The 25058-nt window shown below is 53.8% G+C and overlaps 2 protein-coding genes across 3 annotated transcripts; both read left to right on the top strand.

Moving 5' to 3' along the window:
* Window positions 1-697: 697 nt before the first annotated feature.
* On the top strand, window positions 698-8386 carry PEX11A (peroxisomal biogenesis factor 11 alpha). Of its 2 annotated transcripts, none has more exons than XM_040969022.1 (3): window positions 698-753; window positions 3937-4052; window positions 6621-8386. In XM_040969022.1, exons 1-3 carry the CDS (start codon window positions 698-700, stop codon window positions 7097-7099), a joined length of 651 nt encoding a protein of 216 aa, XP_040824956.1. In that variant the 3' UTR covers window positions 7100-8386. The 2 variants fall into 2 exon arrangements, with proteins under 2 accessions (XP_040824956.1, XP_040824955.1); XM_040969021.1 differs by having other exon boundaries at window positions 6528-8386.
* A 3333-nt stretch (window positions 8387-11719) lies between these two features.
* On the top strand, window positions 11720-22506 carry PLIN1 (perilipin 1). The gene is made up of 8 exons (XM_040969637.1): window positions 11720-11764; window positions 15341-15545; window positions 17086-17168; window positions 17590-17854; window positions 18119-18291; window positions 20621-20809; window positions 21113-21358; window positions 22180-22506. Exons 1-8 carry the CDS (start codon window positions 11720-11722, stop codon window positions 22504-22506), a joined length of 1533 nt encoding a protein of 510 aa, XP_040825571.1.
* Window positions 22507-25058: the final 2552 nt, after the last annotated feature.

Genomic DNA, 25058 nt, shown 5'->3' with positions numbered 1-25058 from the left:
CAATACAGGAGAACAGAGCGTATCTTACTTAAGTCGTCTGTTTACCACTACCCTAGGTCTGCAGCCAAGGAAACAAAACAGCGTGAAATCTTGTTAGGTGGTTACCGAGGGTGATCATCCCACACAGTGCCTGCGCCTTGGCGAGTGTTCAGGGGCGCCATTCCCGACCCCATGTTGGCCTCCACGTTGCCAACCTTGAACAGTTCCACAATTAACAGCCACTTTCCTTGTTGTTAACTCCTCCAGTTTCCTTAACAGAAAATTCTCTGCCAGCGGGGCACACACTCCCTGAACCACCGGGATCGCTGAGGGAAACGCTTGAGGAAAGTTCTGAGGGTGAGGACGCCGTTCGGAATGCATCTGGGGCTCCCGGGCGTCCGGCTCTGAGGAAAAACGCTGGAGGCTGAAGAGAAAGCCCCACAGGAGACCCCTGCAGTAGTGCCGCAGCTACGGCGTCAGCGGCAAACGTACGCTCGGAAAGCTGCCCTCACCTGAGCCGGCTGGCGGCGTCACGTCGTCCTGGTAACCGCCACTTCCGGTCCCTACCGGAAGCCTGCCGTGCCGCTCCTGGTGGGTGGAGTGAGGAGGGACCTGCGGCGGCCACGCCCCCTCGGCCCTGGGCCGGACCCCGAGTGTCCCCCGGGACCAGCGCACCCCACGGGAGCCAGGTGCGACGCGTGGCCGTGGGCTGGGCGCCATGGACGCCTTCACCCGCTTCACCAACCAGACCCAGGGCCGGGACCGCCTCTTCAGGTGAGTCAGGTGCCTTTCAGGGTGCCGGCTCTGGGGCACCCCGAGAAGAAGGAGGGAAGCCCTGGGGAAACCGGCCGCTCCCGCAGAGCCCAGTCTGGCGCTCGCACCCCGCCACACCCCAGCTTCAGTGGGGGTGGGCCAAGCCAGGCCTGCCACTCTCCCCCAGAGGCTTCTGATTGGAACTCCGAGCTCTCCCTGTCTGCCAACTTTGCTCCCGGGATGGTGGCTTCAGCTAGCCCTTGGCATGCTGCTGGACAGTTTTTTTGTTTTGGTTTTTTTGTTTTGTTTGTTTGTTTTATGCACCGTCTGAAAATTGCATTAGTGCCCAGTTGGCCTTGTTGGAGGTACTGTGTGGGAAATAATGTCGTAAACTGCAAAATAAAACCCGTGGGGAAAAACCCGTGGGAAAAAACTCCTTGTGCCTCGAAGATACACGCTGTGCTGCTGCACGAATCGGAGATTGTGCCTGCGGTTCCAATCCTGGTTCGCCCTGTGTCTATTAAGATAATCTGAAGGACAAATAATTACTGTTGCACTTTTACCTTCCCTTCTGCTGTGCAAGAAGGGCTGACTGGCAGAAGCTGGCTTTAAGACTGTCCTCAGAGCTTTGCAATGGTTAACTTGTCTAACCCTCACCACAGCCCCGTGTGATGGGGACTCAAGATGGCCCCATTCCACAGATAGGCAAAGTGCAGCAGAAGGAGGTGCCAAGGGGCAGAGGTGAGCTATTGCAAGCCACTGTCCCCTTCCCAGCCCCACCGTGCCTGCTTTCTGGCCGGCCTGCTATTGTCTTCAGAGTGGCCGGGCTCTGTGTACGCAGCATGCAAACACAAGCATGATTTTGCAAGGTTTGTCAAGGAGATCAGTGAATCAAGGAATCCCAGAACATACATGCGGTGCTTCGGGAACTCTGCAGGAAAGGGAATTATAAGACAGGTTTATTTGGGTGCAAAATGTACTGAAATTCATGCCTTTGCAGGATCTTCATGAAGTTCATAAAAAAAATGTGTACTATAAAAAAATAGGTATGGATCTCAAAAATTTTTGCATTAAAATAAGCAAACCTCCCCGGTCTACATTTTAAAGATTTATTTCTTTGTATTGGAAAATCAGGTTTACAGAGAGAAGGAGAGACAAAGATCTTTCGTCTGCTGATTCACTCCCCAACTGGCTGCAGCGGTTGGAGCTGAGCCAACCCGAAGCCAGGAGCCAGGAGCTTCTTACAGGTCTCTTGCTCGGGTACAAGGTCCCAGGACTTTGTGCCGTCCTTCACTGCTTTCCCAGGGCACAAGCAGGGAGCTGGATGGGAAGCAGGACTGTTGGAATACAAACCGGCACCCATATAGCATCCTGGCACGTTTAAGGTGAGGACTTCAGCCGTTAGGCTATCACACCAGGCCCCAACACATTTATATTTTAATCTTACTTTTCGAAGAACTTTTTGAAGAATCTCCATACTTACTTATCAAGGCCTGAGGTCTCTAGCTTTCATATTCCAACCCCTTTATCACATATGTATATATGTGCATATACGCACAAACTGGCATTCTATATTTATTATATATACACACATACATATATATATATACACACATACAAACTGGCATGTATTTTTATATATATTTATAAAACAAATTGATGTTCCTAAAATAATGCATGGTTTGGGGACCCAGTGCTGTGGTGAGATCTGGGAGCTGCAGGTCAGGAGCTGGACCCAGCGTGCAGTCACCACGCAGGAGGCTTTGTGTCTGTATCTGAGGGTCTGCATTGAGTGCTGACTACTCAACCAGCTTCCTGCTCCGGCACCCCGACCGAATTCTAGGCTCCTGGCTTGGGCCTGGCCCAGCTCTGAATCTTGCAGGCATTTGTGGAATTGACCAGTGGATGAAGCTCTCCATTGTCTTTCAAATAAAGTAAAGCATCAATGTAATATTTTTTTTTTAAGAGAGGTACATTGGGCCTGACACAGTAGCCTAGTGACTAAAGTCTTCCCCTTGCACACGCCAGAATCCCATAAGGGTGCAGGTTCATATCCCGGCTGCTCCACTTCCCATCCAGCTCTCCACTTGTGGCCTGGGAAAGCAGTCAAGGACGGCCCAAAGTCTTAGGTCCCTGCACCTGCGTGAGAGACCCAAAAGAGGCTCCTTATTCCTGGCTTCACATTGGCTCAGCTCCGACTGCTTTGGCCACTTGGGGAGTGGACCAGCAGATGGACAGTCTTTCTCTCTGTCTTTCCTTCACTCTGTAAATCTGGCTTTCAAGTAAAAATAAACAAATCTTTAAACAAACAAACAAACAAAAGATAGGTGCATTGCTGTAGCCAGCTTGAGCCCTCAGACTAGGAAGATGCTTTTCTTTGAAAAAAATGTGATCCCCATTTTCTCTACTTCCTGCCCAATATTAGGTTTGCCATTAGGGAAAATGTGCCACAATTCTATTGAAAATAAAGTGTGCAGTATAGATTGACATGCAATTCCAGGACAGTAGTAACCAGGTGGCTTATTCAATACACTGGCTAAAACACCAGGATGTCCGTGTGCTATAAACCTCTTTTATTACATTTGTCATCAAGTCATTGTTGCTTACAGGCACAACAGTCATGACTTTATTGACCAGGTACCATCATTAGATGGAGTTGTACCTGTGTTTTATGTAAAACACTAATTAATAATAGCGGAAAGCAAATATCAAAAACATGCCCTAATTTGTGTCCTGTCCCTTTAGTTTAAGCTAAACTTGTTAAAGCTGTGAACTTTTCTCAGGGTTCTGGTTTGTGTTTGTGTCCCATCGCATACAGAGCAGGTTACCCACATGGTAGAAGAGTTGCTTGTCGTGGCCTCCCTGGGGAACATACAGGCTGTGAACCTTCACAGGCATAGCACAACGGCAGTTTCCGTGGGCTTTCCTGCCCTGGCTGCGTGCGTTGCTCAGGGCCAGCACGGGGCCATCCGCATGGTTGTTCAGCGCATGGCTGCAGTTCCTTTCATAACCTGTGTGCAGCATTTCCATCATTGTTCTGCCCTTCGGCCCATCCACAGAATCGCTGTTGCAGGAGTTGGCTCGTGAAAGAGCTGCTGCCCGGGAAGCATCGCGCTTGGCTGCGTGTGTTCTCTTTGCTGTCCTGGCCGAGTCCAGCTTGATTGGATGTGTCAGTCACTCTCCTCCCATTGTCTTCCATTGCAGAGCCACTCAGTACGCATGCATGTTGCTTTCGTATTTGTTAGAGCCTAAGGCTGGCAAAGAGGAGGTGGTCATGAAGCTCAAGAAACTGGAGTCCAGTGTGAGCGCTGGCCGTAAATGTAAGTACCCTGTCTCGTGGAGGCCAGCGGCTCCTGGCTTAGAGCCCCAGCCCTGCAAGTCTCCGGATACATTCTAGGGCATTCTTTTCCAATCAGTCAAGCTTGTTGGTGAAGTTGGAATGTGGGTGTCTCACAGCTGGCCATTCTCATACCCCACTTCTGTGTTTGCATTTGGTGCTACACCATGCCTTCCTAACACACATGAAACCTGCAGGAGACTTTTTGTTCTAGAATCACTATTTCGGCAGTCCCCAGCCTGAGCTTCTAGCTCTTGTGGACCTTTTTGTTCTGTGGAGGAACAGCACAGCTGTCCGAGAACACCTGCCTTGTCCTTGCTGCTGTGGGGGTTACCTCTACAGAATGGATACATAGCGGCTCAAAGCTGGAGTGGGACAACCGAGCTTTGGCACTCACTTGATTGCTTTAATAGTCAGTCAGTTGGGACGTCCTGTGCTGCTGTAGCAACCATAGCCTGAATCTTCACTGTGGGTAAGAAGTGGACTTCACTGCAGTGTACCACAGGTAGAAGATCGCATGTTCATCAGCTGTCCCCAAGCACCTGCTTTGTCCCCAGGCACAGTTCCAGGCTTTGTGAGAAATCACAGTGTCCATAATGATGAAGGTTTAGTGCCAAATGTGTTGTCTGTGGGAGAGGAAAAGAAAAGGGTTTGGGAGGAGGTGGAGCTTGAGTTGTGGTTGAAAGAAGGAGGCGGGTTCCTCTAGTAAGGGCTGAGTACTGGGTCAGACTGGTGAGCTGGGCAGACACAGTAAGGAGCTTGCACTGTCAAGCAGAGGGTCGGAAGGGTGGCTGGGGTTCTGGGTGCGTTGAAGCCAAGGTTTGACATTCTTAGATATATATATTTTTAGAATCTTAGAGTTTGAACATATTTTTTAATTTTAATTTCAGTTTTAAGATTTGAAAAGCAGAAATAACAGCCATGAGTGAGGAAGGAAGGAAGGAGAAAGAAAGCGCTCCCTCCATTGGTTCACTCCTCAAATGGCTGCAACTGCTAGAGCTAGGGCCGACCAAAGCCAGGAATTTCATTCAGTTCTCCCACATGGGTAGCAGGGGCCTAAGAACTGGGGCCATCTTGGGAGCTGGGTTGGAAATGTAGCAACTAGCAGTGAACCAGTGTTGCAGTATGGGGTGTTGACACTACCACACTGGCCCCTCGCATGTCTAGATGTCGCTGAGATCCAGAAGGGACCTATCCAAGCTCATCCAAGGTCATCCAAGCAATCATAGAATAGCCAGAGCTGGGCTCCAGAAACTACCTACTGTTATGTGCTATTTTTGATGGAGGACTACAAGGCATTCTTGTGAGGTTGTAAGTTCTCTGGAAGTAACTGCTTTTGAGCCCTTACTGAGTCTAAGGTCTAAGTGGACAATATTATTAATTGTCCTGGCTACTAAGTCCTGCTATCTGCTTTATCTTAGAAATAGCTCCTATGTGCAGATTCCTCCAAATGCCTGCAGTATCTAACCTAGGCCAGGCCAAAACTGGGTGCTAGGAACCCCACCCAAGACACCCACATGGATGCCAGCACCCAGCTGCTGCCGCCAAGGTCTGTATGAGTGGGAGTGAGTATTGGAGTCAGGAATAGAACCAGGGATCGAATCCAGGAAGTCCCTTGTGGGAAGTGTGTCGTTCCACCAGGTCAGACACCTGCTCTCTACTTTGTCAAGAGACAAAGGACTCTGGAGTAGACAAGTGACAAGAAGATAACGGTGTCATTTAAGAAGTAGTCTTTTGTCTAGAAAGTAAATGACAAAAAGACATCAGACTCCCCCAGGGCAGACTGCACTGGCTTTCACACTGTCACAGCACCTTTCTTCTAAAGAGGCACAGCTGGGAGCAGTCAGGTGTGGGAAGGCACCCTCATGCCTTGCTGTGCACATGCTCCAAGTCAGCCTTGAGGAGGTAAGTGGGCGGGGAGGAAATAACTGTATGCTTCCTGGGATCATTTTAGGGATCCCCAACACGCGCACACACACACACACACACACACACACACACACACACACACTCACTGTAATGTCTCCTTCCCTAGCCAAAGCTGAGCCTCAGTGGGTGTTTGGCACAGCCGTGAAGTTGTACTTGGGATGCTTGCTTCCCATTTGGGAGTGTCTGGGTTTAAGTCCTGGCTACTCCACTTGCTCTCCAGCTCTCTGCTAATGCATCTGGGGAGGCAGCGGATGAGTCAAGTATTGGGTCCTTGCCACCCAAGTGGGAGACCCACGTGGAGTTGTAAGTTCCTGGCATCAGTTTGGCTCTTAACCAACACTGGCATTTGAGGAGTTAACCAGTGTATGGACAGTCTCCCTTTCTGCCTTGTCTCCCTGCCTTTCGCATTAGTAAAAATGAGAGAGGAAAAACACCCTGACCAGTGCTGATTGCCTACCCTGCAGCATGCATTCTGCCTTCCCCTCATGTACCAGTGAATGACAGTGAACCGTGTGGATTCCTCTTGCAGGGTTCAGACTGGGCAACGTGGTCCATGCCATGCAGGCAACCAAGCAGAGCATCCGTGCCACCGACCCTGTGCCCCGCCTATGCCTAACGCTAGCCAACCTGAACCGTGTGATTTATTTCATCTGTGACACCATGCTCTGGGTGAAGAGCGTGGGTCTGGTCGCTGGCATCAGCAAAGAGGCATGGAGGAGGCGAGCTGCCCGCCACTACTACTACTTTCTGCTGCTGAGCCTGGCCAGGGACGTGTATGAAATCTCCCTGCAGATGGGACGGGTCGCGCACGACAGAGCCAAGAAGGAGAAGGGGTCCTCGCAGAGTCCTTCTGGGTTCAGCGTGGCCGACGAGGAGACGGAGTGGCTGCAGTCCTTCCTCCTCCTCTTGTTCCGGTCTCTGAAGCGCCACCCCCCACTGCTGCTGGACACTGTGAAGAACTTGTGTGACATCCTGATCCCTCTAAGCCAGCTGGGGATCTACAAGTCTAATCGAGGCCTCATCGGCCTGGGAGGGTTCGTGTCCTCAGTTACAGGCATCATCACCGTGGCCTATCCGCACATGAAACTCAGGACCTGCTAGGGTCCTTTGAGGGCTGAGCCAGACTGGCCTTCAAAGGCGACCTGCTCGTGGAGTGGACACTTGCTGTGGTCACAAGCCAGGCCGTGCCTGGGTTCTCATTCTAGCCAAATCTGAACAACTGCATCGCTGGGAGACAGGAGCCAGAATGAAGAAGGGAAGCATGAAGATTTCAGCTCATGTGATTTTCAAGATGCTGGAATCACTGCTGGATTTCTGAGTATTTTCTCTGTGTTCAACATTTAGTGAACATTTCTGATGTGCCCAGTAGGAACTTAGAATAAGATCTGGAAGGAAAATTGAACATGGCCCAATCAATCACATGGTGACACTTTGGGTATGGTTTTTGCTTGACTGCCCATGCAGAGCATCTAAGGATCCACTATACCCCACTGCCACCCTTGGGTCTAATATTATCTGTGGGTAGAGGTCATTAGGCAGTGTCATGACTCAGCCACAATTGGAAGCAGAAAGGAGTTGAGGTGAAAATGGGTAGAAGGTCACCTGTTATGTGGCCTGGGACGGATAAGGGTGCTGAGAAAATATAAACACTACTGGTTCTTCTGACTGGGAATCCTTGTTTGTCCCCAGGAGTCTTCCTGAGTTCCTGGCAGAGTGGGAGCCGGGGACTCTAGGACTCTGTGCTTTTATCTCGCCACTCGCCCTAACTCAGTACTTCCATTGGTCAGTGCTTCATAGTCTGTTCTACAAAACTGCAAACTGACTTGTGAGCCAGCTTGTTCTTGTCTAACCCCATGTAACAGTCTGAGTGCTTCTGCATTAATTAGCAGTTTAACATGTCATGACTTGAGTGTGCGAGGGTTGCAGTTTACTCTGATAAATCCAATTCCTCATCATAGGGTGCCCGGGGGAGACGGGAAAGGTCAGGAAGGGGCCCAGAGGACATTTCCCTGGGTTCCCTGCCTCCCATCCCGGGTGTCAGATTTTATGGGGACAGATCCTTTCATCTGAGGGAGGTGAAATGGGCAGGTGAGACGCCAGCAGGTGGGGGCAGAGTCAGTCCAATCAGTAAGGCTGTGTCATTTCCCTGAACGCAAATGTGAGCAAAATTCCCACAGGCACAACTTGTCTGTGGACTCAGGTCCTTGGCTCTCTGTTCTCTAGGCACACAATCAAGACACGGGGTTTGAGAAAGCACAATTCGGGCCCTTGAAGAGACATGCCCAGTACTGTGTATCAGGGCCGATACAGTTTAAATGACTGTTTAGACCTTGTCCAGATCCTGCATTCTGGTAGGTTCATTATGTCCAATAAATTCTGAAACAAACTGACCTGTGTGTCTGTACATGTTGTGGGAATAAAGCCCCAGTGAGAGGCCACCCCACTCACTGAGCTCTGGGACGGGAAGACTGAGAAAGATCACGCTGGGGTAGGGGGCGACCCCAAAGATGTCTTCAGCTGTTTGGCTGTCCGGGGCGCTGCTTGCTCCTGGAGGTGATGATGCGTGGCCCTGTGCCTGTCTTGTACTTCTGTCCCCTGAGGTTGGGATGGGACATACCCTCCAGGGCATGAGCGCCTTCAGTGGGGCCCTGGGCTTTCTCCTTCCCAGCTAAGCCACCCCTCCTGTAAGCTTCCATGTTCACAAGAGTTTCCAAAAACTAAGGACTTAGAGAGCAGCACATCCACAGCTGAGCGTTGCTGCTGAAGGAGTGAGGCAGTCAGCCAGACCCACTTCTGGTGATCCACCTAGGAATGGGACAACCCAGCCCCTGCTCTGGGGAGAAGGGAGAGGAGAGAGAACTGTGCCCTGCAAGCTGCCGCTGGCCAGCTGCCCAGCCCTCTTCCCCGGGCCTCGCCCACGCCCTTTCACCGCCTCTCACCTCTCACCCACATTCTGGAACCGCTGCCCTAGTGGCCAAAGGACCCGCTTTGTCAGCAAAACCTTCTCCTGCCTTTGGCCCAAAGCCACCACTCTGGATCAAGAGCTGCCCTTCGGCCCGGGGTTGCCGTCCAGCCACAGCCTCAAGGGACATCTGTCCTGTTCCAAGTGGAAGAGGCCACTGTTTCAGATACTTCCCTTGTGCCCATGAACAGGCCAGGCAGGTCACTGCCTGTTCACTGAATCGCACCCCCTCCTTTGTCAATCACCCTGCTTTGGGAGGCTGCCAGCATGCTGCCATCCCCCCACCTGACCTCCCACTGCCCGAGCCAGCACACCACAGACAGAGCTGAGCATACAGGATATGCCGGGAGACCCTGCTTCTCCACACCCTTGCCTGTCTTGTCTGTGGCCCACAGCACACCACTGCTCCGAGCTCCCACACAGACAGCTCTGCCACCCCCGGAGACTACATATGCTGGCTCCTGGAACCTTAGGAACCCTGGAAACGGTGGCTGACACCATGATGCACCACCAGTTCTGAAGGCAGGAACTAGATCTTGGGCTTGAGTCTGCTAAGGAATTAGAGGTAACAGCTCCTGGTCATCTGGGTGCTGTTGGTAGGAGCAGAACCTTGGTCACTTGTCACTGGCCCTGTGTGCCTTTTTTTTTTTTTTTAAAGATTTATTTATTTTTATTGAAAAGTCAAATATACAGAGAGGAGATAAGAGAGGAAGATCTTCCATCCAATGATTCACTCCCCAAGTGGCTGCAATGGCTGGAGCAAAGCCAATCCGAAGCTGGGAGCCAGGAGCTTCATCTGGGTCTCCCACACGGTGCAGCGTCCCAAGGCTTTGAGCCATCCTTGACCGCTTTCCCAGGGCACAAGCAGGGAACTGGATGGGAAGTGGGGCTGTCAGGACTAGAACCAGCGCCTGTATGGGATCTTGGAGCGTTCAAGGCGAGGACTTTAGCTGCTAGGCCACCCTGCCGCAACACCCCCCCCATCCCCGCAACCCCATGTGCCTTTCAATCATGCTGTTCACTTCTCACCCCTGCTAGAAACTAGGACAGGATGGGGGAAATGAGTTCAAAACTGCTCCCCACCCGCAAGAGACAAGGACTCAAAGATGAAGAAACTTACTAAAAATTAGAGCTTATGACTTTATTTATTTGAAAGAGTGAGAGATAGAGTCCTTCCATCTGCCAGTTTATTTCCCAAGTGGTCACAATGACCAGGACAGGCTCAGGCTAAAGCCAGGAGCCTGGATCTTCATCTGGTCTCCAACGTGGGTGCAAAGGCCCAAGGACTTGAACCATCTTCTGCTGCTTTCCCAGGCATATTAGCAGGGAGCTGGATCAAAAGTAGAACAGCAGGGCCTCTAACAGCCACCTGTGTGGGATGCCGGCCAGCCTCTCAGGAGGTAGCTTGCTTGCTGAGCCACAATATTGGCCCCTAGGGCCTAGCATGATAGCGTAGTGGTTAAGGTCCTCACCTTGCACGGCTCGGATCCCATATGGATGCTGGTTCTAATCCCGACAGCCCCCCTTCCCATCCAGCTCCCTGCTTGTGGCCTGGGAAAGCAGTTGAGGATGGCCCAAGGCTTTGGGACCCTGCACCCGTGTGGGAGACCTGGAAGAAGTTCCTGGATCCTGGCTTCAGATTGGCTCATCTCCAGCTGTTGCAGCCACTTGGGGAGTGAATCATTGGATGAAAGATCTTCCTCTCTGTCTCTCCTCCTCTCTGTATATCTGCCTTTCCAATAAAAATAAATCTTTAAGAAAAAAAAAAGAGAAACTATGTTGGCCCCTCGTGCCTCTGACTTTACCACCATGGATCTCCATTCTTTCTGGAAAACAGGATTGGTTCTGTGTTTTTCCTTGTTGCAAATGGAGGGCCGGAAAGAGTGAGTAGCAGAGGCCTCCATGGGGCTGCAGGAAACAACCATCTTTCAGCTCTGTGCTCTCCCTCCCTGTTGCTAAATGTGCTAAATGAAATCAGGATAGAACCCCAGGGGACAGCCCAGCTTCCTCTGTTCCCTACCCTCCCCTAGCTGGACGGCCTTGGTCACATTGCCCAAGGCTCCCTGCAGTGCCTGGACCCTTGAGTGCTCTCGGGGACACTCTGCAGCCTGGGCTCTGGTGGAGGCAGCAGCAGGCAGCAGCCGGGGTGAGTACGGGCTCAGGGGCAGCTGTCTCGCCTTGCTGGTTTAAGGCACTAATGAGAAGAGGTTGTGAGTAAGGTTGTCCTGGGGGTGAAGAGACGGCAGGTGACTGAGGGAGAGGTGCCAGGTGAATGACCAGAGCTGGGAGCAAATGCTCTGAGGCCACTGGCCTTTCCAGAGGCCGTCGGAAGAGCTTCCTTCCCTGGGGGAGTGTAGAGGGGAGGCCTGGCGACATACAGCAGAGCCAACCCAGAGCTTTGTTCCTTAAAAACAGAAAAGATGAAAGCCAACACTTGCTGCTTGAGTCTCTCCCGGGACTTTATTTAAGGGTCTAGAGACTTCCTCTCTTACAGTTGACTGGAATTATACTTCTCACCCAAGCCCCTTGTAAGAAACATCCTTCTTGACCGGCAGCCTGTGGAGCAGCTCAGGCTGTGGGACACCGGGGGGTGGCCTTGTGTAGGGTGCTCACTCCTGCAGCGATACCTTCTGCTGGGGGCATTCGTGCTCCCAGGAAGCCTGGTGGGCATGAATGGACAGGAAGTGCTTGTGTGGAGCCCAGGCCCCAGGGCTTGTGACGGACCCGGGACTCCGTGTCTTGCAGCGTGACAAGCAAAGATGACAGCGAACAAGGGCCTCACTTTGCTGGATGGAGACCTCCCTGTAAGTGACCCAGGCTCACAGGACCTAGGGATGGACGATGGAGATGGGGAGGGCCGGGTGGGAGGGGAGATAAGGGGACACCAGGCAAGGTGTGCCACAGCCACAGTCCTAGCTCAGGGACTACCCCGCTTGAGTTGTTCTTCTCCTCACTGTCAGCTGCAGAAAGACTGGGGTTTGGAGAGGGAAGAAGATGACCCAAGAACGCAAAAGATGGCAGTGTTGGTTGGGGAGGGAAGTCATGGATAGGGCCCTGCTGCACCCCAACCCCCAGCTGAGCATATGGGAGAAATCCCAGCAGTCTGTGGAAGGCAAAATTATAAGACAAGTTTATTGTGGTGTAAAAACTTTAGGGAATCCACATATGTGACTTCATGTAGAATGTATATTATAAAAAAACACTAGGACATAAATTTCAAAAATGTTTATATCAGAATTTGCTTATCTTTTAATTGCATTTGCTGTGATTTTTTAAAAAGATTTATTTTTATTACAAAGTCAGATATACAGAGAGGAGTAGAGACAGAGAGGAAGATCTTCCATCCGATGATTCACTCCCCAAGTGAGCCGCAATGGCCGGTGCTGTGCCAATCCGAAACCGGGAACCTGGAATGTCTTCCGGGTCTCCCACACAGGTGCAGGGTCCCAAAGCTTTGGGCTGTCCTCAACTGCTTTCCCAGGCCACAAGCAGGGAGCTGGATGGGAAGTGGAGCTGCCGGGATTAGAACTGGTACCCATCTGGGATCCTGGCACGTTCAAGGTGAGGATTTTAGCCGCTAGGCCACACCACCAGGCCCACCGTGATCTTTTTTTTTTTTTTTTTAAGATTTGTTTATTTTTAGTGCAAAGTCAGATACACAGAGAAGAGGAGGAGAGACAGAGAGAAAATCTTTCATCCGATGATTCACTTCCCAAGTGACCACAATGGCCAGAGCAAAGCCAATCCGAAACCAGAAGCCTGGGACCTCCCCTCCTGGTCTCCCATAGGGGTGCAGGGTCCCAAAGCTTTGGGCTATCCTCGACTGCTTTCCCAGGCCACAAGCAGGGACGTGGATGGAAAGCCGGGCTGCCAGGATTAGAACTAGTACCCATATGGGGTCCTGGCACTTGCAAGGCAAGGATTTAGCCACTAGGCCACCACGCAGAGCCCTGCCGTGATCTTTTTTTTTTTTAAGATTTATTTTTATTTCTATTATTTTTTTATTGGAAAGGCGGCTATACAGAGAGGAGAGACAGAGAGGAAGATCTTCCATCCGATGATTCACTCCCCAAGTGAGCGCAACGGCCGATGCTATGCTAGTCCAAAGCCAGGAGCCTCTTCCGGGTCTCCCACACAGGTGCAGAGTCCCAAAGCTTTGGGCCGTCCTCTGCTGCTTTCCTGGGCCACAGGCAGGGAGCTAGAAGGGAAGTGGGGCTGCAGGGATTAGAACCGGCGCCCATATGGAATCCCAGGCGTGCAAGGCGAGGACCTTAACCACTTGCGCCACCGCGCTGGGCCCTGCCGTGATCTTTTTTAAGTACCCCAGTGTCCCAGTACAAAGCCACCGGATTCCTGTACTCCCAGCATCATTTGCACCGCTGGGCTGAGCAGTGCGTGGCCTGTGGGGCTGGCCATTCAGCCTGTGGGGCTAGCCATTCGGCGTGTCCAGTAGGAGCTCTGATCCAGCTCCTACTGTGTCTACAGGTGGTTCTGATGTTCTCAAGTGTGCCCAATGCCTCCTGGCAAGGCTTCCCTGCTCTGGGTGCCGCTCAGATAATGAATTGTGAGAATTGTGAACTTGGGCCACACCCATCTTGTCCTGAGGGCAGATGCTTCAAGTTTTGTGCTGACTCAGAATGCAAGAGTCAAGTCATAAACGGCCAGGTTCAAGGGGAAGCCATCCTGACCGGCCTCACTTCCCGAGCAGAGTCTTGCCTGTGTGAGCATCAGTCTGACCCGAGTGATTTTCCTTTTCTTACTTTTTGTGTGCACATTTTTTTTGTTTTTAAGATCTATTTTTATTGGAAAGGCAGATTTTTAGAGGAGAGACAGATCTTTAGTCTGCTGGTTTACTCTCCAAGTAGCCTTAATGGCTGGAGCTGAACTGATTTGAAGCCTGGAGACAGGAGCTTCTTCCGGGTCTCTCACGCGGGTGCAGGGTCCCAAGGCTTTGGGCCATCCTTGACTGCTTTCTCAGGCCACAGGCAGGGAGCTGGATGGGAGGCGAGGTTGCCAGGATTAGAACTGGTGCCCATACGGGATACTGGCACTTTGGGGGGGAAGGTTAGTCAGTTGAGCCATTAAGCCAAGCCTAGGGAATTCCTGATGTTCATAACAATAACGTTCTGAAAGACTGATTGATTGACTGATTGATAAGGCAGAACAGCAGCAGAGAGAGAGAGCTTTTCCATTTGCTGGTTTACTCTTCAAATAGCCCCAGTGGCCAGGGCTGGACCAGGCCAAAGCTGGGAACCTGGAACTCCACTGGTGTCTTTCATGTGGGAAGCAGGGACCAACCTCTGCTGTTTTCCTAGCCGCATTAGCAGGGACCTGGATGGAAAGTGAAGCAGCTGGGACTTGAGCGAGTGCTCCTTTGGGATCTAGCATCACAGACAGCAACTTCGCCCCCCTGCGTCATCACGCTGGCCACCCTCTCCCCCTAGAAGAATTTGATATTATACCATCGCAGGCCTGAATTAGAATCTGGACCCTACCACGTCCAGGCTGTGTGGCCAATGGGAGCCACTTCATGTCCCTGAGTGTAAGTCTCCTGGTCAGCAAACTGGTGAAGGCACCGGCCCCCAGAGGGTCCCTGTGATTGACAAGGTCACCTGAATTAAGTAAGGTCACTCCGGGCCAGTGCCTGCAGTGCAGTCACCTTGTCATTGTCACACCCTCTGCATGGCTGAGGATCTCTGTGAGCTACCGTTTAACCTGTGACTGTTGTAAAAAGGCAGAGTATTCATAGAATCCAGCACCCCAGCAGTGAAGGATGGTCCACAGGGCTCTCAACCCGCTGGCTGCTGGGCCAGGGGGCGGAGCTGAGACTTCCTGGCCGCCCCTGGCAGCCTTGCCTGAGGTCTGACCTTATAGACCAGGACTCAGCAATGGCGGTCACGGGGTGAGAGAGCCAGGCACACACTAATCCCCAGCTCAGTGTACCCAGGGGTGAAGGACGAGGGCCAGAAGCAGGGCAGGAAAAGGGCTCGGCTAGGCAGAGAGGGAATGGGACAGAGGCAGAGCCTTCCAGATGGAGGGGTTAGAATACAGTGGTGGGGAGACGGGGGTCGTGTGTGTCCTAGCAGTCCGGACAAATGTCCAGGTGGAGGCCACCCACACAGTGTGGACTGAAACTCCAGATGCAAAGTTCGGGCCGGGTGGCCAGGGAGCGGGCAGAGGCTGCCTCCACAGTGTGACCAGGATGCACTGTGGGTGCCTCTTGTTTTCGCTGTGGGCTCCCTGTGTTCCCATGCCTGGGGCACCCGGAGATATTCCAGCTCACTGACACTCGGGGTGCCCCTCCCCGACCTCCCTCCCTGGGCTCACCTTCCTGGGGAGGCCACGGAGGCACAACACGAATTACTTCCTCTCTGTGCCAGGAGCAGGAGAACGTGCTGCAGCGTGTGCTGCAGCTGCCGGTGGTGAGCGGCACCTGCGAGTGCTTCCAGAAGACCTACGCCAGCACCAAGGAAGCACACCCCCTGGTGGCGTCTGTGTGCAACGCCTACGAGAAGGGCGTGCAGGGCGCCAGCAGCCTGGCCGCCTGGGGCATGGAGCCGGTGGTCCGCAGGCTGTCCACCCAGTGTGAGTCTTCCCCGATGCTCGCTGCCGTCTGTCCCAATCAGCCCGTACTCACTCACCTGTCTGCCTGATCGCCCACCCAGGCCTGCATCCCTTCCTCGCTTGACTTTCTCACCTGGGGACATGCAGTCGCCCCCCACCCCCACCCCACCCCGTCCCCCAGCTAGCTTTTCCCTAGGATAACCAGGACTGGTGAAGACGCTGCAGAGGGAAGGCACGGGTGGAGCTAAGTGGCTGTTGTGAGACGGGTCTGTGGCAGGTCAGATACCCACTCTTCTTTCAAATTCAGGGCCAATAGGCACTAGGGCTGCCGGGCACGGCAGAGGGACACTGGCTCGGCCCTGCCGGTGGTAGTACCACACGGGGGCAGCAGAGAGCCACCAGCCAGGCATGAAAGGGCAATGAGAATTACCCAGGGCGGCCCCCTGCGGGACCTGTCCCTACAGATTGCTCAAACGTACCTCAAAGTGCATGGCTTTCCATGGGGTTAACAAATCCAACTCCCTCCCTACTCCCAAATAGAGAATGAAGGGGATCCAAGGGTCACACTCAGCACGCAGTAGAGGAGGGGTGAAAGGGCACCAGCCCCAGGCAGACCCCCCTGGTCAGAGAATATATAAAGATTTACTTATTTATTTGAAGGCAGAATTGCAGAAAGAGGAGAGACAGAGCCAGGAGCCTCCTCTGGGTCTCCACATGGTTGCAAGGGTCCAGGTACATGAACAAGGAGCTGGATCATAAGTGGAACAGCCAGAACCTGAACCGGCACCCATATAGGTTGCCAGCCATGCAGGCAAAGGCTTAGCCTATTATGTCACAGAGCTGGCCCCAGGGCTAGAAAATTCTCCAAAGGAAAAGAAGCTACCCAGAGAAGGACTGTATCAGAGAGTGCACTATCTATGAGCCTCCTTGAAAACCATAGTGGCTGTGACCCTGACCCTGCTCTTGCCCCAGCAGGAGGGGCTGTGTCCCCTCCACGTACCTGCACCTCTGGAGCTTGCCTCATTTGTGGGGACAGCTACTCCCTTTTCTTCCTGTGGCTCTCACCTCTCCCCTGCTGTCCCCCTACCCCACCACACCCCAGTGACCATCTCAATACAGAGGGATTAGAGGCAGGGACCATGGAGCATCTGGGGGCTGTGGCATCTGTGGCTGGCAGTGTCACCACGAGGACTCAGCAGGCCTCGGTTGGCCCCATGCTCACACCTCCATTCCACCTCTTCCCAACTCTCATCTCGAACGCCAATCCCTGGGCAGCCTGGGAGGGAAGCGGGACAGAAGAGAATAATAATTGCTACTTCCCTCCTTACTCCCCCCCCCCCCAGCAAAGTCAGCACCTTTAATTCATCCACCTGTGCCCACAAGGAAGCTGGGACAGATGGGGGCTGGTGACAGCCAAGAGCATGGGTCACACATGTGCGGGAGGTGGCAGGGCTGGACCCCCTGGGCTCTGAGGTTAGCTGCTCTTACCCCAGGGGCCACTGCTGGGTTCTGGCAGCAGGATCATGCCACACCCACCCCCAACGTGGTCCTTCCCTACCAGTCACAGCTGCCAACGAGCTGGCCTGCAGAGGCCTGGACCACCTGGAGGAGAAGATACCAGCTCTCCAGTACCCTCCAGAAAAGGTGAGCTGCTGGCTTGTCCTGGCACCCACGCTGGCACTGCCTGAGCCCAGCTTGTGGCATGATCTCTGCCACTTACCCCTTGCCAACCCTTTGGGGGTGGGGCTATTATCCCAGAGTGCACAGGTGCCTGCTCCACCCCCACTCTGTCACAGTGCCTTCGGTGGGATCCAACAAGTCTCACTCCCTATTTTTCCTGGTCGTGTGCCTTTGTCACAGAGGTGCTCCCAGGTTAACCAGAAGGAAGATTTCAGTGTAGAGCCTGCAGCCCTGGCAGTGTTGGGGCCGCATGGCTAGCACAAGGAGGGTGGATGTCGGCTCTCTTTAGAGCCAACACAATGCAAGGTCGTGCCCCCCTTCCAGCAGCCGGGCTTGGAACCTGTCCCCCACCTTGCCCTTGAACCCCCTCCCCTGGCCTTCCCAGATCGCCTCGGAGCTGAAAGACACCATCTCCACGCGCCTCCGCAGTGCCCGCAACAGTATCAGCGTGCCCATCGCCAGCACGTCAGACAAGGTCCTGGGGGCCGCGCTGGTTGGCTGCGAGCTTGCCTGGGGAGTGGCTCGAGACACGGCCGAGTTCGCTGCCAGCACTCGCGTCGGCCGCCTGGCCTCTGGCGGGGCTGACTTGGCCTTGGGTGGCATTGAGAAGGTGGTGGAGTACCTCCTACCCCCTGCCAAGGAGGAGTCAGGTACCTGCTGTCCCGGGGCCCAGCCACCCATGCTGGAGGGCTGGCTATCTTGCTGATCCCCAGGGTCAGAGGGAGGTGGCACATGGACCCACGGGATTGGCAAGGGGGGGGTACAAAGACCCACAAGGAGGGACAATGAATCACGCACAGCCTTGGGGAGCTGACGATGGACCTGCAACTACTGCCTCCAGCCCTGAACTCAAGCTGGCGCCCCCCAGCCTTCTCTGACCTCTTTTCCCTTCTTTCCCTGAAATCCCTACCCAGGCTATTCCCCTGGACGCCAGCAGGATCAGAAGCCCCCCAAGACCAAACCGAGCCTGCTGAGAAGGGTGGGGGCCCTGGCCAACACCCTCTCTCAGCACGGCATGCAGAGCACTGCCTGGGCACTACGGCAGGGCCACGCCCTGGCCATGTGGATCCCGGGTGTGGCACCCCTGGTGAGTGTCAGCCTCGACCTCAGCCCACTCCCACCCCAAACACCAGGGGCCCTATGCCCTCCTGATCCCTCCCATCCCCTACTGATACCCTCTCCTTTCCTGAGAACATTCTTTCTTCTAGCCTGGGCTTGGTACTTAAGGTCTGAGGACTGGAGTCCTCGGAGGAGTGGGGCTGGTCCAAAGGCTATAGGGGACAGAAAGGGCAGGAAAGAACAGCCTGCCTCCTTAGGATGGCCCTGCCTGCCCTTCCTCATGCCCTAAGCTGAGCCTCCTGCTGTGGCCCTCCCGCCTCTGCTCCCCGGGCACCTGGACTCACAGCATCCCTAAATAAGTGAAGCATGAGGCTTCATTCTGTGGGCCGAGAGCCCACATTCTAGAAGGTTCTAACTTCCATCCACACTGCACCCGAGGCAAAGCTGCCTTTCCTAGGCTCAGAGAGGGCCAACTCCCTACTGCTCCCCACTGCTTCCACCTCTCTATGCACTTCAGCACAACTAAGCTGGGTCATTTATTCATACAGAGCTTTAGTAAGAAACAGGACAGGAAAGAAAATAAAAACAACAAACACAGAAGACTAGATGACAACTTTCCAGCCAGAGAAAGAAAAAGAGAGAGATCTTCCATCTACTGGTTCACTCCCCCAGACGACATCTGTGGTTGGAGCTGAGCTAATCTGAAGCCAGGAGCCAGGGGTTTCTTCTGAGTTTCCCTTGTGGCTGTAGGGTCTCAAGGGCTTGAGCCATGCTCTACTGCTTTCCCAGGCTAGAAGCAGGACTCAGCTGAGACACAATCCAGTGCCTACATGGGATGGTGGTACCACCGGGTGGAGGATTAGCCTGTGGCATCACTGAATTGGTCCCTGAGATGTATATATTTATATACCCAAAAGATATAGACAGGGGGAGAATCATGTACTGGTTCACTCCCCAGATGGCTGGGCCAGGCGGAGGCCAGGACCCGAAAAGCACCACATACCTGGGCCATCGTCCGCTGCCTCCCCGGCCGCAAGAGCAAGGAGCTGGACAGGAAGTAGAGCAACTGGCACTTGCCTGTGTTGCAAGCAACAGCTAATCCGCCATGCCATTTTGCTGGCCCCTTAAGTGGTACTTCTTCTTTAAAAATATTTATTTGTTTTATTGGAAAGGTAGATATCTAAAGAGGAGGAAAGACAGAGAGGAAGATCTTCTGTTCATTAATTCACTCCCCAAGGGTCCCATTGGTTGAAATTGAGCTGATCCGAAGCCAGGAGCCTGGAGCTGCTTCTGGGTCTTCTGTACAGCTACAGGGTCCCAAAGCTTTGGGCCATCCTCAACTGCTTTCCCAGGCCACAAGCAGGGAGCTAGATGGGAAGCAGGGGCACTGGGACATGAACTTTCAAGGCGAGGACATTAGTCACTAGGCTACCATGCCAGGCCCTGAGCTGTGCCTTTAAAAATGTCACCAGGCCTGGATAGTTTATTCCTGTGCCAGGTTCTGTGGTTCCCTGATATACAGGAGTAACAGTTCTTTCAATCCCTTGAGCCGAGGGTCATTTGCCTCGCCTGAAGGGGCAGGCCCAGGAGGCCCAGGTATGTTTCTGGAAGCTGCATAAGGAGGCCCTGGTGTGTGGGATGAGCCCTTAACATTGTTTTGAAAACATTCAGATCATCTTTAGCCTTCATCAAGAGCTGGGCACAGGCCCAGTGTGGTAGCCTAGCAGCTAAACTCCTCACCTTGGATACAACAGGATCCCATATGGGTGCTAGTTTTAATCCCACCAGCCCTGCTTTCCCATCCTGCTCTCTGCTTTGGCCTGGGAAAGCAGTCAAGGACAGCCCAAAGCCTTGGGACCCTGCACTCACATGGGGTAGACCCAGAAACCAGGAAGAAGCTCTTGGCTCCTGGCTTTGGGTCGGCTCAGCTCCAGCCATTGGGGCCACTTGGGGGAGTACATCATCAGAATGAAGATCTTCCTCTCTGTCTCTCCTCCTCTTCTGTATATCTGACTTTCAAATAAAAATAAATCTTTTTTTTAAAAAATGTTAAAAATTTTTTTAAAAATAAGAATAGGTAAACAAATAGCTGGGCACCATGCAAACATCCACCCACAGTAGAATGGGTGAGGCATGGAGGATGCAGACAGGGAAAGACAGGAACAAGTTCTGTATGCGGCAACGGGGACGACCTCTCGCCATTGTGTTGAGCTACAGAAGCTGTTCATGAACGCAGAGCGAGGGGGTCAGAGGCACGGACACTCTTGAGGGAGGGTGAATGTGTGCGGACTCAGCAGGCTGTTGGGGCTCCCCAGCCTCACTGGTTTGCTGCCTGCTGTGGCCACCCCCACTCTCAGAGCAGCCTGGCCCAGTGGGGCGCGTCGGCAGCCATGCAGGTGGTGTCCCGGAGGCGAAGCGAGGTCCGGGTGCCTTGGCTGCACCATCTTGCCACGGCCCAAGAAGAAGAACATGATGAGCAGACGGACTCGGAGGGGGCAGAGACAGAGGAGGAGGAAGAGTCGGAGACAGAGGAGGGGTTCAGTGAGGTGAGGGGGCATGGGGCTCCGGGTCCCTCAGTCACACCGCCCAGAGCAGCAAGGGCTCGGAGTGCAGTTACGTGGGATGTGGGGCCTGGCTACCACATGTCACACCTTGTCCCTAATGCCCAGCAGTGGCCATCCCTCATAGAACCCAACAAGCAAGGCAAAGCGAGTCTTGGCCTATTTTGCACCAACCCAAGGCCACACTGCTAGGCCAAGCTCTGTGTTTGTCCCTCTGGCTCTGCAGTTGGTGGGGCTGGGGAGGGCGGATGGGGGCAGGGCTTTCTCTGACCTTGCTTTGCTCTGCAGGCAGCAACCATGCCTGACCCACGAGGCCTCCTGGGCAGCATGGCGCACACTCTACAGAAGACCCTGCATGGCACGCTCTCAGCCGTGACGTGGGCACCTGCGGCCGTGCTGGGCACAGCGGGGAGGATGCTGCACCTCACGCCCGCCCACACCGTCTCCTCCACCAAGAGCAGGGCCATGTCTCTGTCGGATGCCCTGAAGGGTGTCACTGACAACGTGGTAGACACAGTGGTACACTATGTGCCGGTGAGTGTCACTGCAGGTGAGTCTCCCTCCCCCAGGTGGGCCTCGGGAAAGGATGAGAGCTCAGATTCCACTGAAGGGGCTGCACACGCCCCTGTTCCACAGCCCAGGTGACCCGTGCAATCCTCAGTACCCTGGGACCCTCATGATGTCCTGGGCCCCCAACCTCAAGAGCAGTGTGACCCCTGGCCCCTGTCTTGCGGTAGTGGGGGATTTCCCAAGATCAGACTGGGAATCCCTGCAGCTCCACCCTCGGCACCCAGCTGATGGACCTGCAGTTTTGCCTGGTGCTGCCCAAGCAGGGATTGGAGGAGGCTTGTAGTACCGAGGCCAGCCCAGTTCTATCACCCACCGAGAAAACTCCAGAGAGGCCGTGTCTTCACTTGGACCCCATTTCCAGAGCAAGTCACCTTGCGCTGGCTGGGGGAGGCTGGCCAAAGCAGGAGGGCCCTTCGTGCTGACAAGGATCCCTCAGTCCCTGCCGCCCAGAGGTTGCCAGGAAGACAGCTGCCAGTGCACCCCCAAAACACCTGCCCTTGACCCAAGGAAGGGTTAGCAAGGCCCCTAAGCTCTGAGGGAGGCTGGAGGGGTGTTGCCCTAACTCGCCTTGTCTCAGGGTCTGTCCCAGACAGGGCTCAGTGCAAGTGTCAGCTCAGGGGTCTCCTGGCTCCCCATTCCATCCTGCTGTCCCCCATCCCAGCCTGTGCCCTTCTGATGGCCGTTCTGGAGGTGCGGAATGAATCCAGGACCGCAGAGGGAGAGGAGGGTGGGAGGTCCAGGACCCAGAGCCCCGTGGGTCCCTAACACGCCTGCCGGACCCTCAGCTCCCCAGGCTGTCGCTGATGGAACCCGAGAGCGAATTCCGCGACATCGACAACCCGCCGGCAGAGGTGGAGCGCAAGGGGTCCGCGGCACGGCCCGCCAGCCCGGAGCCCATGCCGCGCCCCGCGCAGCCCCGCGGCAACCTGCGCAGCGTGCGGGGCCCGGCGCTTGAGGACAAGGCCGAGCCGCCCGCCGTGCCGCGCCCGGGCTTCCTGGCCGCGCCGCGCGAGAAGCCCACGCGCAGGGTCAGCGACAGCTTCTTCCGGCCCAGCGTCATGGAGCCCATCCTGGGGCGCGCGCAGTACAGCCAGCTGCGCAAGAAGAGCTGAGGCCGCCGCGCCCCGGGCCGGGCCGCCGTCTCTCGCAGCGAGCAGGACGCGCGCGGTCCAGGGAGGGCTGGCCTCTCACCGTAGTTCCCGGGGACCCTGGCTTCGTTCATGCCCATGCTGCCACCCAGACACACATCACTCTTGCAGCATCCTACTGGGTTCTGCCATTCAGAACCAGTGTTGCAGCGGCGCACGGGCCACAGCCCTTTCGGATTCGGTGGTCTTTCAAAGATATTGTTACTACTATTCTCGTTACTATTAGTATTGAGCCCAGACCCACTGATTACCCAGGCTCTCTGCCGGCCCCTTTAAAGAGAAAAACCAAGCAGGTGTGCAAAATCTGTGTTCGTTGAAAACCGCTCTTTTCGTGCCAGGCTTGTCCTCTCTAGCGCCACCTCCCGCTCGCAGCTGCACCTGCCTTTGCACCATTCCCATCTACGTTCGCAGTCGGTTCTTTGCCTCCAGAATGGAGAATCCAGGGAATGCCGACAAAACCCACAATATAATCTGTATGCTATGGGCCATGTACAGAAGGTCTATAGTTCATTCTAAATCCCATTTTTTGAAATGTTAATAAATCTAGGCAATACATATGTGTAATTACAAAAAATTCAAACCTTGCAAAAGGATGTGTGTTTTCCTTCCGAAACGTCACAGTTCTCTTCCCTAAAGACAGCCAAGGTTAGGGCCTCTGGTGTGTCCTTCCCAACCAGGAAAAGGCCACGCCCGTGCTCCTGTGTCCACTCCCCACTTTTGCTTACCCAGCGATAAACTGTCCTACTCATCGGCTGTGTGGCTGAACCACTCCAACAATCCAACTGTCCAACGATGTTTATTAGAGAGGGCTCTCATTGGCTAGTTCACTTCCCAAATGCCTGCAATGACTGACACTGGACTGGACCCAAGCCAGGAGCCAGGAAAGCAATCCCGGTCTCTCCTGGGGTCCCAGAAAGCCACACTCAGAAAGCAGAGTTGGGCACTGAACACAAGGACTAGGGCTATGGGACAGAGGTGTCTTAAATGGCATCTTACCCACCCAGCCAAGCACCTGTGCCCTACTTGCTCCTTTCGGTGGTCATGTAGGAAGCGCTTCACAATTCAGATGTTCTCTGTTTGATTTAGCAATCTCCCTAATGATAGATCTTCAGGTGATCTCCAGTTCTTTGACTGTTACAAACTGCACCGTGAAAATATCCTTGTCAAAAATGTCTCGTGCATGTAGAGGGCTCTGAGATAAAATGTGATTTGTAACCAAGTCAGTGATGAGGAGGCCGGGTGGGTCCTGCTGGATGCTGTGTGTTCCCTACCTTGGAGGACCCTTCGGAACATGAGCATCCCCTCGGCCCCCACTAGAGGGCACCCCAAAGGTCTTCCTCCTTGAAAGTGGCTCTGGGCTCAGCAGCTCTTTGAAGAAATGGGTTAGGCACCTTGACATGCAATTTTGGAATCTAAAAAGGCCAAGGAAGGGGGGCATGATTGATGGGCATGGCCAGGGCCTCCACAACCGTTTCCTGGGGTTGGAGGAGTGAGGTGGTTTCAAGAGCAGTCCCTAGGATGACAGAGCTGGGAAGACAGCCTTGCCTTGGAGAAGCGACCTGTGGTCTGTCCAGAGCCAAGGACACAGCAGCACCGCTGAGCGGCAGAAGTTGGCCTCCTTGGCTCCAGGCTCTGCCAGTGGCCTCCTGGGGCTCTCACCTTGGTCAGCCTTGTCAGTCAGGTGGGGGTGAAGACAGATCCATGCTCCCCATATTTATAGCCTGGGATATGGGAAGGTGTGAGGGATGTGAGTGTGGGTGTAGAATGTCCCTGTAGAATGTCCAAAGACCCTGTGTTAGAAGTGTAGTCCTGGGCCAGGCACGGTGGACTAGGGGCTAAAGTCCTCGCCTTGAACGGGCCAGGATCCCGTATGGGCACTGGTTCTAATCCAGACAGCCCCACTTCCCATCCAGCTCCCTGCCTGTGGCCTGGGAAAGCAGTCACGGACAGCCTAAAGCCTTGAGGATCCTACACCCGTGTGGGAGACCTGAAAGAAGCTCTTGGTTCCTGGCTTCGGATTGGTGCAGCACCAGCCGTTGCAGTCACTTGGGGAGTGAATCATCACACAGAAGATCTTCCTCTCTGAATATCTGACTTTGCAATAAAAGTAAACAAATTAAAAAAAAAAAAAAAAAAGAAGAAGAAATGTGATCCCCAGAGTCTGACATTAGCAGCTAAAAACTTAATACAATTATAGTCTGGGAAGAGGTTGCTTTGGGTGGTGACTGCATTGGTTTAGGGTTTAGGGCAGGCCATGATGGAATTACACTCTTTAAGGGAGACTCATAGAAATTCACAGACACGAGGGAGGGATCTTCAAGTTCATGGAAATTTGTTTTAAGGAAAAATTACACACATGAATTTAAAAAATATTTGCACCAAATATACCTATTTTTAAACTCAATCTCTTGGGCCCAGCGGCATGGCCTAGTGGCTAAAGTCCTCACCTTAAACGCGCTGGTTCTAATCCCGGCAGCCCCACTTCCCATCCAGCTCCCTGCTTGTGGCCTGGGAAA

This window comes from Ochotona curzoniae, unplaced genomic scaffold (assembly GCF_017591425.1).
Source record: "Ochotona curzoniae isolate NIBS_2020 unplaced genomic scaffold, NIBS_Ocur_1.0 scaffold_4701, whole genome shotgun sequence".
In the NCBI taxonomy this organism is placed as follows: domain Eukaryota; kingdom Metazoa; phylum Chordata; class Mammalia; order Lagomorpha; family Ochotonidae; genus Ochotona; species Ochotona curzoniae.
This window is presented reverse-complemented; position numbering and strand designations above follow the sequence as displayed.

Bases quoted from the DNA above. Each gene is read 5' to 3' on its own strand.
- PEX11A (XM_040969021.1), top strand. From the start codon at position 698: ATGGACGCCTTCACCCGCTTCACCAACCAGACCCAGGGCCGGGACCGC. The intron at 754-3,936 runs GTGAGTCAGGTG...CTTCCATTGCAG, and splicing joins GGCCGGGACCGCCTCTTCAG to AGCCACTCAGTACGCATGCA. The intron at 4,053-6,527 runs GTAAGTACCCTG...TTCCTCTTGCAG, and splicing joins TGTGAGCGCTGGCCGTAAAT to GGTTCAGACTGGGCAACGTG.
- PLIN1 (XM_040969637.1), top strand. From the start codon at position 11,720: ATGACAGCGAACAAGGGCCTCACTTTGCTGGATGGAGACCTCCCT. The intron at 11,765-15,340 runs GTAAGTGACCCA...TCTCTGTGCCAG, and splicing joins TGCTGGATGGAGACCTCCCT to GAGCAGGAGAACGTGCTGCA. The intron at 20,810-21,112 runs GTGAGGGGGCAT...TTTGCTCTGCAG, and splicing joins CAGAGGAGGGGTTCAGTGAG to GCAGCAACCATGCCTGACCC.